This window comes from Coturnix japonica, unplaced genomic scaffold (assembly GCF_054131305.1).
Source record: "Coturnix japonica strain WE unplaced genomic scaffold, WE-NBRP24 Scf040, whole genome shotgun sequence".
Classification (NCBI taxonomy): Eukaryota; Metazoa; Chordata; class Aves; order Galliformes; family Phasianidae; genus Coturnix; species Coturnix japonica.
Window position 1 is genome coordinate 1,998,494 of NW_028188943.1, and position 15,266 is coordinate 2,013,759.

Genomic DNA, 15,266 nt, shown 5'->3' on the forward strand with positions numbered 1-15,266 from the left:
GTTATGTCTATGCCTGCAGAATACCAGGAAAGCTTGTTATGTGTATTATCTACTTCATTACCTACTTCATCCCAACCAACTAAACTAGTGAAGAAGTTTCTCCTCTGTAGCACCTCCCCATGACATGCCTGTAATCTTCATAGATGTTTGCAGAATTTTTGCCATCTCACGTGGTTGGACGTTTGCTGAGGTGCCTTACTGCTGGCTTAAAGAGGAAAGCAACTGAGAGAAGGACCTTCGTGACAGCAAGAGCAGAGTAACTGGTAAAGCCCATTTAGAAATCTGCAGCTTTTCTTGGCCAAGGGCTCCCCAGGGAGCTCTCTGGAAGTAGTTCTGTCCATCTGCTGAAAGTAAGGATACGTGCTGCTGCTTAGCTTTGCGCCCAAGCCTTCTTGGTAAGCTAGTGTCAAGGTTTTATCAGTGTTCAGTTGTTACTGCATCACCTGCTGAATAGACAGCAAAATGTGACTGCATGAGCAGTGGGAAGAGCAAGGGGCATTTTATGTATGTGCACTAATGTGAAGGCAATATTAACTGCAGAACCTCCAATTTGCTTTGGTCAGAAGCTGCTAAGTTTGCTTTTTGTTGTGAGGAGCAAGATTGAAAAATAAGTAAATCAAGAAGTTTTCTACTGCTTTCATCAGTATGAGTGTGAATTTAGGCCACAGAATAAAACAGAGATTCTGAATTAATACTAGGGAGTACAGCATCTGAACCTTTACCTGAACAGGCTTTTCTACTGTACCAGCTCTAAATTTCCGTTGTTCCTAACACCAACCATACATGTAAATCTTTTGAGATGTGTCTCTTTTGAGAAAGTGTATCGAGAGGTGACCTTCAGTGTGCTGCTCATTGTCACCTTCTAACCAAAGCCACTATGCTCAACTTAGTAGGCAGCTCTGCTCAAAGTGCTTGACTTATGTTTGAGATGCTCTGCACTGCTCCTTCCAACGTGTGAGATATTCTCAATAGCATTTAGACTGTCAGGAATTGACAGATGCATCTGTTTTGGCTGTTCCATGTTCATAGTCTCAGTCTGCACCAGCTGTTTTCTCCCAGTCCCATTCAGGCAAGAGGGCAGACTGAGTGCCACGTATATCCTTTCTTTGTGTGTTTGTGAGAATGAGTTGTCTACTCCTTCATAAAATGCGTCTGTGATGACAATCTCATATAAATGAGGGCAACCTCTTGAGACACTATCTCTTTTTACAACCATTGTTTCTCTTTATTGAGATACACAGAACTATTTTCATGAAATAGGATAGTTTCTAAGGCTTCTAATTGTATTATTTTTTGTTTTTCTCTGTCTGTTGCTTTATAAATCAGCAAATCTCTAATGTGTTTGACACTGGGTTTCAACAGCGTAGGCAGGCATTCTGGTTTTCAATTTTCTGTTGAACACAGTGTCAGAGGGTGACAACCCACACTTTAATGGTATTGTTCCTTAATTAAATACTACGGAATACGGATAGGAAACTGATTCCAAGGTCTTTCAAATAAGCAATTTATTTTGATACTGTTTTCTAATACCTATTTAAATGAAGGATAATGGTGACTAGTGGTTGCTTGTCTCTAGGTGCTCTTTAAATTCATCTCCATTAAACTCTGGTCCACTTTCAGACATACCTCTGGGCAGGTAGAACATGCAAGAAAAATGCATTTGATATAAGCAGTTGTTAATTCAATTGTGCTATCTTCTAGTGAGACTGTTTCAGAGAAATGCAAGTAGAAATCTAAGGGAAGTTTGTTTTAATACACGGAATGAAAATGGATTGGGAGTATGCCACTCCAGCCGTGCTCTATCATCTAAATTACTTTTGGTGACCTAATCCTTGCCAATAGCTGTTGATAGTAACCATAAATGCAAACTGACACGTGAAACCTGTTTTGTTCAACTTCAGGCAAAGACTGCTGAATTTGCCTGTTCATCAAATTGTTATGCGCCTCATATGTTTTAAAGTACTTCTATTTTCTCTCTTCGATGGTGTGTGATGCCACAGTAAGTAGTTACTAGTTAATGCTGTTTAATTTCCACCCCTATGAAGGGAGACAGGTCATTTTTACACTTTCTGTATATGAGCATGTGGACGTTCAACCTTTGAACTAAACCTTCAGTTTAGTGTTACAAAAGCAACACTAATCCCCATTGCTGGGACATCCATCAAGAAGTCCATTTGTTTAACTGTTCCACACCATAGACATGAATCCTTTGGTTTCTATGTCTATTTTTGCCACAGCATCCTCGTGTTGTCCTCTGTGCTGCCTTGACTTTTTTTTCTTTGGTAGCAGACTGCTTGATAGACTTCATCACAGCATATTTGAACTGAAGAGGTCAATTGCGTAGCCTGAGCTGAACTCTGTTCCTAGCATCAGTTGTCTTGAGTGGTGTAGCTCTGCAATCCGTCTTTAGTTTAAAGCATCTGTCGTGGTTTTCAACTCCTTCTCCATAACTGAAGAACCAAGTTATAACATTCAGAACAGGGCAATACAGTGAAGCACTGACATGTTTTGGTAGTTTAAAGAAGCTCCAAGTTTATTGTAGTAAAACAGGGACAGGCAGTTTGCATTTGCTTCTGCAACTCTAATCTCATCAGAGTTAAGACAGCCAAGATAAACCTAAGGCAACTTCACACTTAACATATCTTTTTAATGCAGTCATGCTTAATGGTGCTGCTGCTGTATATTCCTAGGGTAACTATGGCCTGTTTCTCAGTGTGTGCTGAAGTGTTTCTGTTTTTAATATAAGGATCTGACTTGAAGAGGAGAAAAACATCCCTTTTCCAAGTTTTTCATGCTGAGAACTACAATTAAAAGTAATTGCTTCTATTTCCAAAGTAAAACATGACTTTTAAAAGCTGTAATATTCAGCAGTACCAGGAGGACGCTTATGTCATGTAGAGAGAGTTTCGATATTTCACTTTATAGGTGCTCCCATCTGCCTCTCTTAAAGCAGTTCTTCCTGAGAGATGAATGAAGCAGGTTTCTCAAAAAGGCAATATAAAGGGAAGAGGAACACAAAATACCAGAAGTAGAAAAATGAAATAAATATAAATGCCGCATCAATCTGAAGGCATTTGTGCAAATTGCCTCATAAATATAAACAGTGTAGACTGCTGTGATAAGTAGAGGCATTTTAGGGCTGAGATGTTTTGTATACAACTCCGATGCTAATTGTAAACGAAAAAGATTATATTGATAAATGAACCTTGTCTTACTTCTTTTCTTCTTCTTCTTCTTCTTTTTTTTTTTTTTTCCCCCTCATAAAATAGAGGTACAAATTGCATGAGTTAAATTTGTTTTACCTATAAGCCATTATAAATAAGAGAATCAAGAGAATGTCTGAACTTTGAGAGGAAACAGAACAACGTAAAATGGGTTTAGAAACCTATCTTGATTGGGCAATGAATTGTGCTGAAACAGCTCAACATAGAAGTACATGATCAGAATATCCCAAATTGGGAAATTTAAGTTTTATGCCTGGGAAGGAGAATAGACTGAATTAAAACAAAATACAAGTTCAGATGACATTGGAAGGGGAGATATGGCTTTCTGCAGAGTTTGCGCCTGCCTGGGAAAATCTGCTGTGATCTGACACATCCAGAACAACTGGACAAGTATTGGTTTTGCTGGCTTCCTTAATGTGTTGTTCCCTGGAGTGCACACTGTGGACAGAGTAAAAGCCAGATGCTTGCCAAATACAACAGAAAGGAATTACAGAATTAGAACCCTTAGCAGCCTCTTAAAACGCTATGAAACTTGTGAGATTTACACATGGCATCACTGCTTTCCGGCTTAATGAATTGGCCAAGTCCATTTTCCACTGCCCTTTGGACCTCCTCTGTAGGTCATCTCCCTGCAGAGACAGGCCAGCCTTTTAGGAGACCCAAGCTTTCAAATAGAAAAGCCATTTTTTTAAAGGCCATGCTCCTGTATCCATAGATGTAGGAAGTACTTTTAGCAGTAAGGATGGGGTAGGTTGGAGCATGTGTAGGAAGGCTGGGAAACCTGATGCCCTGACATCCTGCTCTCCATACATTTCCTGCAGGATTTGGGGCAAATTACTTTGCCTCTTTGCCTGGCAGTTACACAGTTGTGAAATGGGGACAGCTGTCCTCCTCTATTTCTCAGAGGACTTGTGAAAATAAAGGCATTAAAGATTGTGAAGCCATCTGTTGCTATGGTGATGAGGCTCATTTAGGCACTGAAGCACCAAGATTAGAAACTAGTATGTTTCCTGCACAACTTATTTAGAAATATGGATAGGCGGCACTGACGTGTCGGGTCTGGCTCTGCCTCCAGTAACAGGGTTACTGATTTTCATTGGGAACAGAATCTGTAGATTGTAGCAGGCACTCTTTGCTAAGCCTTGGTATGTTAAATGCCTCAAATTGGGTCAGTTGCATAATGCCTCATGGTTGCTTGTTACACCAGGTAAAAACAACGTGCAGGATTTTAACACCTATTATGATCGCTAGATGCTTTTGCATTTCTTGTTAGGCATTCGGAGCTCAGGTGAACGCAGTGGGAATGTGAAAACTTTGCTGGGGAGGTACTGGAGGAAAGAGCAGAGAAAGGGTATAGGGAAATGGATTTTCTTACTTCAGCCCTGCCATAAAGAGCATGCTATGGATGAGTCAGAGGCTGGGGAGAAGGATCAGTGGGATACCTGTGATACTGCTGTTGGTGGGGAAGGATGATGAAACTTACTTCCATTGTTGCTTTGCCCTGCAAGTGTAAGTTTGATATCATGAGGCTGACAGATTTTGCAGATCTTACCTGCCTGTCTTTTCCCAATGCTCTGCATCAGTACAGCTAGTGCCGTTTAGCTGTATTGAATAATTCAGGTTGGAAGGGACCTTTGGGTCCTCTGGTCCAATGCCTTGCTCAAAGGAGGGTACGCTTCAAAGCTAAACCAGGTTCCTGGAATTCTTGTCTAATCAAGTTTTAAAAATCTCCAAGGATGAGTATTCCATACCCTTTATGGGCCCCAGTTTCAGTTCTGATCCACATTTTTCACTATTATTTAACTAGAATTTTCTTTGATGCTGCTTATCCCTGATGGGTCTTTATTGGACTCTGAGGAAAAACTGCAGTACCTTGAAGCCACGAGACTGTGCTTACAGGACATTTGCTTATTAGCAAATGCTGCATGACCAGAAATCTTCCTGCTTGCAAGGCCTGAGCTTCACCCCACGTGGAACAGCCCTCTGCCACACTGCTGCTCATTCTCAGCCTGAGTCCTTCCTGCATTATGCTGCTGTGCACCATCTGTGTTTGCCCTTGGAAATAAAAAGACTGGAAAACAAAAACCTACTTATGATGAGGAGCTTTAATAAGCACTTGATACAAATAGAGAAAGCATCTGGGGTCGGCTGTAAGATGTTTGCTTTTAAATGGCCTATCAAAGTATGAGATGCTTTCTCTAAATCTGATCTTGAGAGAAATCTGAGTTCTATATCCCATTTCCAGATGGCATAACTTAATATCATGGTGAATTATTTGGCACACTTTAAACAAATTCTTCTTCTCTCTGCACCTGAGACAGAAGCATCATCAAATTATGTCTGGAAAGTTTGGTGAATTATTGTTTCTTATACTTAAAAACATAATACAGCTTTTCAGACTTTTCTGGGACCTGGTTAGTATTCTCTCTTTTTAAACCTAACATGACTTTTCTCCTATGTGTTTGTGTTTGGGAGTTATTCTAGCACACCATTCTCAACCATCTGTTTTTGTTCAGTGTTTTGAATCTTCTTCCAGCTTCCCTATAGCTCAGAAGTCTCCAATGCAGAGGGAGAATAGGCTCCAGTAAAACACTAGAGTGGTTAAGTAGTTCCAGCATGACCAGCGTGAGTTTGCTCTGTTTTTAAACAATGTGAATATGAACTAAATGAAAATGCTCTGAAGGAGAAGGACAAGGCAGGAAAACTACTTATTTTCTGTATCTTGTTGAGACATTGTAGTCAGAAGTAACAGGAAAATTGATCATTTTCTCACATCCAGGTGATGGCGCACATGGCCTCTATTAGCTGACAACAAATTTAGATTATGTTTATGTTGTAGCCAGCTTTGTCAGTAATTTTCTTTTGAAGTAGTAAATAATATTAATTGTGTAGAACAGAAGCATAAATACTCTTCTTTACCACTCTCTGCTGTTTAGAACATTATTTTGAGAAGGTTTTGTATTTCCTACAGTTTTTAATATTAATTTGTTAAGTCATTCATGGCGTGTTCAAGTGATTAAGACTCAAGGTCTGCTTTCCTGTACCTCTAGGTCATTGCAATGAATTTCAGTTTTTATTTGCTTCTGTTGCCTGAAGTACAAGCCAACAATCACATGTAAATGAACTTCAGAAATTCCACAGGTGTTCCATGAACACTGGCTTATAAATTGAGTTGAGACAGAATAGGATGCAGCTGAAACATAAAAGTAAAAGGTTGCAGAACTGTATTCCTGCAGCTGGGACCATGCCTTGGGGGGCATTTATCAGTTCAGACAGCCTCCTGATTAGGACTCAAAGAAACACAGGAAAGCACAGTGAGGGTGGATGTAGGAATAGGGCATTGCAGAACATACAAGCCAAAATCAAACATCTGAGGAGTCAAAATGTCAGATATGGAGTGGCCGAAAAACAATTGGAAGTCAGTCAAAGGATCCCAAAGCCATCACAACCAAAGCAAAATGTGGTCAGAAACAGGGATAAGGCAGGAATGAGTGGTGCTGACCCTTAGAGCAATCTCAGGATGAGGTGTAAGAGCCCCACATAGCACAGTGGTGCTGTCCCCATGTCCTCCATGCCTGCCTGGGTGCTGCCACCATGCCTTAGGCTGACTGTGAACACTCTCCAACACCTCTGCAAGCTGTACTGCTCAGTTGCTTTTGCAAATTCTTAAACACTTTCTCCTTGGCAATGCCTCTGCAAGGAAACGAGTGACACTTAGGTCTCTTTCCTTTCACTGTCGGCCTTGTTCTTTGGCTTGTCAGGGTTATTATCATTAAGGGGTTGCAAAGCTCTCTTCAGCCTGTTAGCAATTAGCGGACTGTGGCCTGGGATTTCTGAGACAGAAGATGTGGCCTTGCAAAAGCAGTTACAGCTGAGAGTGGTGTCTTTGCTGTGCTCTCTTAATGAGTAATTGACTGCTCCAGGGCAGAGAGGGAATGAGCAGACAGAAGTATCGGGGAAAAGTGTATCGTTCTGCTTTTTCTTGATCTGATCCAAGCACTTGGTTGAATCTACAGTGAGCAAGGCATGCTTGTAATTGGCCTGACTTTTCTTTGCTGGGTTTTGTTATTCCCCGAACTATTTGGAGCTCTCCAAAGTTTTGGTGTTAAGTCTAAAGGAAGGATTTCTGTATGTTATACTCAAAATGGAGTAAAAGGTCTTCAGGGCCAAAAGCCTTTGGACCTTTGTGGTGCTACCATACTGGAAACCCAAGTTAAACACTCTATCACCACTGCAAGCTTTGTCTCTGCCTTAGAAACTGGACTAGTATTTTGTGGACTAACCTTTGTGTCTGTGAAAGCAGACTTGCACTGTGGTTCAGACCTGGTAGAAGCGAAGTTCTGCTGATCTGGAAGAAATGGTTCTTTGTTCCTATTTTCTTCCACTGTTTGGATAGAGAATGTTTTATGAAAAATGACTGTGTTCCAGGTAGCTTTGTTGCAGCTGATAGCTATAGCACTGCCATGTAGCTGTATCATCTCAGTGACTGCAATAAAAGATTCAGTGGGCTTGATTCTGCTCTCCATCTGATGTGTTTATGCCAGCAGGCTTCTGTGGCTGTATTATTGTTTGTTTCTAACAGTGTCAGAACAAGAACAGAGCTTCTGGGGACAAATATAGGTAAATGGAATATTTCTTTGGAATTCAACTCATTCGTTGCTCTCCCTCACCTGTCTAAGAGCAGACTACCCTGACAAGGCTCTGAACCAACTTCCCATATTGGTCCTGTTCCAAGAAGGTCATCTGAAAAGTTGTACCACTTGGCAGCGATTTAAAAACAAATAATCAAACCTACTTGTCTCATTTCTTCAGAAGAGAGAGAAAGGGCACCAGTCTTAAAGAGAAATTTTTGAGCTGTGAATTCCAAGGAGACAGTGGCATCAACTACGGCCATGACAAAGTTGGAGGAGAATGCAGATTTAAGAATTACTCTATCCTTACTGAATAGTTGTTAGCTAAGGGTGGAGGAGAGTGGATTTTACATGGTCCCTTGGTTAGTGAGCTTGAGTGCATTATATACTGCTATTATGCATTAAATGCACCATGTACTAGACAAGATGTCTCAGTAGAGTTGAGGTCTCTAAAGTCAGATATAGTAGTGGCTGTCTTCAGCTCTGTCTTTAGTGTGAACATCTTTGCCAAAGGAGGGAACTTGTTTTAATTGACTTTTTTTTCTCTGCCAACATTTTGCTTTGGTAAAATAAGTGAAAAATCCTATTAGACAGGGGAAGGAAAAAAGAGAGGGACTTTTTGTCCCTCAGTGTGTTCTGAATATTTGAAGGATGTGATGTTTAGAAATCAGTGAAAGCTAGATGGGATTTAAATATTAAGGGGCAGGAATTTGCCTTCAGGTAAAGGATGATATTTGCATGACTCATGTTGTTAGGTGAACATTCCTGTGTATTGGTGACCTTTTACCTTGGTAGCAATGGGAAATATGTTAAGTAGGGGGCCCAGTTCTTCATCATGTTCCACCATAGGAAATGATTAGAGGGAACTCAAAAATAGTGTGTAGCATAACAAGATGCTGAACTAAATATTTTCACTGCTCAACTAAATCTCCCATTGCTTTTAATAACACACTATTTTTTTTTTTTCTTTCTTTCTTTTTCCCATGAATACCATACAAGAAGAGGAAATCTTGTAACAACTGCTATGGAAGCCATGAATTTCACTGCAATTTCATTTCTATAGTTTAAATTATATGAAAGAATATGCTGATTTATCTGCTTAACCACGTCTCTCCTCTGCCTGGTATTACAATTTTCAAGGTATCCAAAGAGTAGGAATGTTTTGGTGGAGGTTTGTATGGTTTCTATAATGCAGCGATACTTGAAACATTTGTCAAGTATGTAAACAAAGTTTATTGAATTTATTCTTTCCTGTTTAAGTCTTGTACAGGCCAGGAGTCCAAAAGAGAATTAGAAAATGGTGTTCTGCATGTCTGCTAATGATGACTTAGGATTGCTGATACTTACTGAACTTGTAGTGAAAGGCTTTTTTTCCTGTTTTAAGGGGAAAAGATCTATTTTATCAAACTGTAGCCACAAGTATTCAAGATTATTTTTCTGATTGGATGTTATCTGAGCTGCCTATGACTGTATCTTTAGTGTCAGTCTTTATGTTGGTCTTTTAGCTGATGCAATATAAAGAAATCATAAACAATGGAGTATGTTTATGTAATTCAAATAAAATAGTGATACAGATAAAAATAGCTAAGTTCCATTAACTTTTCAGACCATAATAGTGAAACACTTGTAAGTCGTAGGATACGCTTGAATGTCTGTAGTACCAATTTATCCCTCTGCTTAGTCATTCATTTCTATTTAGATCTTGGTGCTTCTGTGCAGCCTGTGATTAGATTGGCAGTTCTCATTTAAACCCTAACTCATTCAGTCTTGGTTATCAAATAGCTTAAAAGGCAAGAACAAACGCTGTTGTTTTTAAGATGTACTGATATATGATTTGCATCCTTACATGTGGTATAGGCTGGATTTACCAGAGTAAATGTTCTTTCATCTGTAGTTTTCTTTGTAGGTATTTTGTGTTTTGTTGTGTGGGTTCAGTACACAATACTTTAAATGTTATATTTGTTCCAAATTCGCTGTTGTAGCGAATCAGAGCGGAGCAGGATGAGAAAGTAGCATGTTTTGTAAAAGAGAAAAATTTTACTTTACAACTCTAGGAAGTGGAGGAACCGGTACTCCCAAAAATATCCCTACCCATCAGTACTGCATCTCTGGCTCCATTCAACTTTAGTTTTCTGACTAGCAGTACTGTGTCATCGTCACCAAGCACTGTTTCAACATCAGTGATGAACAAGGTGAATCTATGTTGTATGCTATAAATGCTTTCCTGTATGAGTCTGTATCTGCTCTTTTGCAAGTTAACTTCTGTGGTGCTCATGAAATTAACTGGTGTTAGTTCATACTGAGTTGAGTAAGTCAGAGCTGTATTGCAGTTTGGAGAGAAAAATGCAGTTTTTTGATTGTCAGTCTTAGACTTGCAAATGTCTGGTTTGGTTTTGGAACTGTGGCAGAAAATGAAGTTGCATCAGCTTCTTTTGCATTTAAGAAATCAGATGAGAAAAAGGACGAAACTCCTGCATCAAAGAGAGGCTTCTCTTTTGGTAACGTGGAGTCGGCTCCTGCCTCGCAGTTTGTTTTGGGAAGGACAGAAGAGAAACAGGATTCTGTCAGTTCTGCTCCTCCGTTACTGTTTGGGAAGAAAGTTGAGAATGAAGAGTCAAAGGCACAACCTGTCTTTTCCATTGGGCAGCCTGAACGTACCAAAGAAGAAAGCACAGCAAAACCTATGTTCAACTTCAGCTTTGTTAAACCATCGGAGAAAGAAACTGAGCAGGCAAAGCCAACTTTTTCATTTGGGGCCCAAGCCAATACTTCAGGTAAGCAGAATATCTTTTGTCTTCAGTTGTCTAAGTCCCTCAGATGGTACCTCTGAAGTCATAAGTTACAGAATCTGTAGGAGTTGCTGGGTTCATGTACTGGAGCTTTAGAAAAAGCTTAATTACTCTGTGCAGTGTGATTTGTGTTCCAGTTGTTGACGTATAGACAATTAGTAGAATTCCTGTTTTGATTTCAGTGAGTTTTAAGACTAGGTTTAGACAAAAAATATATACATATTGTCACACATTAAGGAACCTGTATTGCATCCCACATGAGCATGGATGGTTTGTATGGTTTCTGTGCTAGCAGCATAGTTGGTGGTACAGTCTTTAGCGTGGTGACAGAGGCCTCATGCGATGGTTTTCATAGTGAAAGGGGATGTGAGGAGGTGTCTCATTCATGTGTTCTTGCAGCTGTGCTGCTGCAATTTACTGCCATGAAGGTGTGGAAATTGCTTAATAGGTACTACACAGTTTTGTGCATCTTTAACCTTCTGAAAGAGCGGGCTGAAAGATTTTAGTAACAATTGCCATGTGGAAGAATTCTGATTCTGATTTCATGACTTATCAGCCATGGTTTGCAGAACAGCGTTCATTACTCACTTCTACTAACTTTGGAAGTTATAAGGGAAGGAACAGAGAGAATAAAAGCAGCGCATGGGGTTATGGTTCTTATGATTGAGTTGAAGTTCTGGAGTTTGATTTAACCATGGAAATTTGATGAAACACCTTGTGTAAAAATGAGATTTTAACGAGCCTTCTTCAGCACAGTAGAGAGTCCCTTAAAAGTGGCATAGATGAAAAGGGTCCGTAACTTCTGGAAAAACAGCAGTGGGAAATCAAGAACAGGGTCAGGTGTAATAATGAGAGAGCAGAAGCTTAGGGAAAGCTGAAGAACTGCATACTTTAAAAGATAACTTTAAATGTAAAATTGCACTCAGTACTTTGTGACAGTTCTGTAACAGGGGGCTGTTCTCCGTGGCTCCCAAAAGCAGGTCTTGAAAGTACTGAATTACAGTGAGCTTAAGCCAAAAGAGTGAGGCTGCAGGATGATGGGCTTAGCCAGCTTTAGGGCTGTAGGCACAGGGCTGTAATTTCAGGAGAGGCTACAAAAGCAGCTGTACCACTGTGGGTTGTTTTTTTTTTGCTGTGTTATTTAGCAAACTACAGAAGTGTTGCAGGTAATGCATGTTGTTCTTCTCAGAGCATCTGAAGAATAGTTTTGTTTGAGGAGCTGAGATGTACTGGTTCATTCTGGTTCCAGTTGTTATAGCCAGTGCTTGGTGTCCGTAACTACTAAAGCCTAGAACTGTGGTGGTGTCATCATTCTTCACAATTCTCCCATTCCTTTAATTGCACATGGCAGCGATCAGTGTATTAAACCTGGATTTTATGTAATCCACAGTAGCTGGATAATAGTTGAGACATCGTCCAGCATTTCTCCTTGTACAGTGGCTGGAACAGGGTCTCTCTGTTGCGCTTGGTTTGCCGTCTTGCAGCGTTTTATGTTCTGTTCTCCCTCTCAGATCAAGGAGCAGCAAAGCCATCCTTCAGCTTCTTGAGCTCTAGTTCCTCCAGCGCAGCCGTACCTGCCACTTCAGCCAACAGCAGCAGCCTGTTTGGCAGCGTCACTTCTTCCTCCAACCCTGCACCAGTTCCCACTCCCTTTGTGTTTGGGCAAGCCAGCAACACTGTGAGCAGCACCGCTTTTGGCAATTCTGCAGAATCTACAGCATCTCAGTCATTTGGCTTCTCTCAAGAAAACAAACCCACCACCACATCTTCCACCACTGGTGCAGCAGTTAATCCATTTGTCTTCGGTTCAGGAGCCAACAGTAGCAATGCAGCAAGTTCTGGCTTTACCTTTGGAGCCACGGCCACATCGAGTTCAACAGGTACATTTAAGCAGGTGCTTTTGTTTTTGCTCTTAGATCACAAAAGTGGAGCAGGGAAAGAGTGTTTCCTGGAGAATAGATAGGGAAAATGCGTGGAAATTGAGAAAAGTAGTGAATATTTACATCCAACAAAAGATAAACAGTGCTAATGCTTGGGGCTCAGGTCAAGTTTTGAGGCAGTCTGGGAAATACAGTTTAGGGATCAACTGGCTGTGGTGATATTTTGTGCATTGGATAATCCTTTACTGACTTTCATTTGCATAGGAACTTGTCATTGTGAGAATGAATTTCCCTCTTCTCAGTATCAATCCAGTGCTGAAGGTTAAAAGTTAGTTATAACTTGAATTTTTCTCTCCCATACCTAAAACTCTTCGAGCGTTGTAAATAACATCAAGATTTGTACTATCCACCCTTCACAGGTGTATATTACAAACACAGTATTGATATATGCAGCTGCTGCTTTGTAAAGCATGACTTCTAATGAGCACGATAGCCAGTCCTTCATTTTCTTGGTCTTCATAATCTTCAAATCTTCATAAAAGTACTGGAATGTGGGGATACAAGAAAAGCTGTTCAGAGCAGCAGCTGTGGAGCAAGATAAACAGCATGGGAACCAAGGACACCTCTGCAAGGAGAAGAAGAGTCTCACAGCTCTGATTGGATATGTGCCTGCATGGACAGTTGAAAAGTGTTTTGTAGAATGCTTTGTTGACATATAAGGTGTTTGGGAAAGTTGTAAGGGCGGATGGGAAAGCTAGAAAATAACAACTTGTGAAGGTATATAAGGGATGTGAGAACTTGTAATAAACGATTTGGATCGTTCACATCTGAGTCCGTGTCGAGTCGCTGCACTGGAATGCTTTTTAGTCCGTCTTAACTTCTGTTTTTTTTCCTGGAAAAACAATCAGCCATTCCAAGTTACATTGCAGCAGTTGGTATTTTTGTGTTGCGTGACGTCTGCTTAAATTGCATTTAGATTAATAGCGCTATTTAGAAGGTCTCTTTTTGCTCAGCAGAAGTGTGTATGTTTGAAGTCACAGCTCAGTCCTGTATTTTTTTCTCATTATTTCTGCTGGCCATGCAGAACCAAAGCAGCTAATTGAATGAGCTTGTTTGCTATTATATGGAGAGACAGAATTATTCTGGTAGCTCAGTTAGGTCCCTGCAAGCCTGATGTGGTCTCCAGAAATTGATAATTGTAAACATTTGGATGAGGAAGGGGTGCAGTTGCTTATGAGAGGAAAGATTGGCGTTCTCCTCATTCTAATAGATCAGGAGCTGTGTTTTGAACGCTTAAAATAATACAAATAAGTGAGTGAGTGTTCTTTACCCGTGGTATAAATAAGTCTTAGGAATACAAATCAGCTTGTGCTATTTGTGGGAGCCTGCTTCTAGAGCATGAATGGCTAACAGTAATTTGAGTCTAGACAACCCGTGTTTGAGGTGTGCGTTGTCTGACTCCTTTAAGTATGCTGTTTTTCATGTAACTTACAAGAAAAGGTAGGATTCCTATCATGAATGAGGTGCTGTTTGTTGTTTTACCTACTTGGCTGCAAACATAAAGCTCTGTAACAAACAAAACAACTCAGCACATACTGAAATTTCTCTTCTTTTCCTTTAGGGTCGTCCTCTACATTTGTCTTTGGGTCTGGGTCTTCAGCGCCTGCTGCTGGACCAGCATTTGGTGCCAGTCAGCTACCAGCTTCACGAGTAACCCAGAAGTATTTACTTTTGGTGCAAATCCTCCTGCACCGGCAGCATCGGTACAACCTTCTGGCTCTTCAGGATTTTCATTCAGCCAGCCTGCAACGTTTACAGTGGGGTAAGAGACCAAATCAGATTTTCACTTGAGCTTTTGGTACTATCTGTGGAGCGCAGGCAGCCTCTACTGATGTTAAATTGTGAGGTGCTCAGATGTACTTCAGAATTTATGTCTAAGGACAGCATCTCTCCTCGCTCTGTTAGTGTGACTGGCTAAGTAGGCAACGATGGCTTTATAGCAGCACAGCTCTCAGAAATATCATGCAGCCATGAGAAGTGTTCTTGAAAAATAAGATCTGAATTGAGCTGTTACGCTGCTGCTTACCTGCTGAATGAGAGAGATTTCATTGCTTTTGGTTTCTGGAACTCTCTTCCCATTCATCATACGTTGTCTGTTGCCAGCTGCTGAGCAGTGAGCAGCCAGATGATAAAACAGTTGTTCTGGAATATCTGCTCAGTGCTGCTACTGAACTGTCAGCTAACAGTAGGGAACGTCAGCTGGGTTTAGACCGTCGTGAGACAGGTTAGTTTTACCCTACTGATGATGTGTCGTTGCACTAACTCTGCGTGGTCCTAACTCTGTGCTACCGGTTTCTATTCATAGGACTAATGGAAAAAATATTTTCTCTGCCTCTGGATCTTCAGTTCCCGGTCGGAAGATAAAGACTGCAATTAGACGTAAAAAGTAATCGGCAGATTGGTAAAGCAACTTTCAAAGCAGCTGCTGCCCTGCATTGTTCAGTTGTTGGGATTGTACCTTGTGCTGGGTTAGCTGAAGTCAGATCTGCCTAAAGAAATATAAAACTTTGCTGCCCTTTCCTTTTCACTCTGGTGTAGTTCAATTTGTAACAAGTAGAGTTGGCAACAGCGCCGTTCTCAAGCGAAACTATTTTAGAATCCAGCAAGTTACTTCTTTCACTGACTTGGCATGGTTCGGCTATAGAGATGAATATAGCCCGCACAGTGAATGGCTTGTGCAAT

At 40.7% G+C, this 15,266-nt stretch overlaps 1 protein-coding gene across 1 annotated transcript; it reads left to right on the forward strand.

Moving 5' to 3' along the window:
- The first annotated feature begins 4,475 nt into the window (after positions 1 to 4,475).
- Positions 4,476 to 15,111, forward strand: LOC146752952 (nuclear pore complex protein Nup153-like). The gene is made up of 6 exons (XM_085531044.1): positions 4,476 to 4,549; positions 8,037 to 8,124; positions 10,299 to 10,629; positions 12,156 to 12,524; positions 14,146 to 14,346; positions 14,890 to 15,111. Exons 1-6 carry the CDS (start codon positions 4,476 to 4,478, stop codon positions 14,946 to 14,948), a joined length of 1,122 nt encoding a protein of 373 aa, XP_085387170.1. The 3' UTR covers positions 14,949 to 15,111.
- Positions 15,112 to 15,266: the final 155 nt, after the last annotated feature.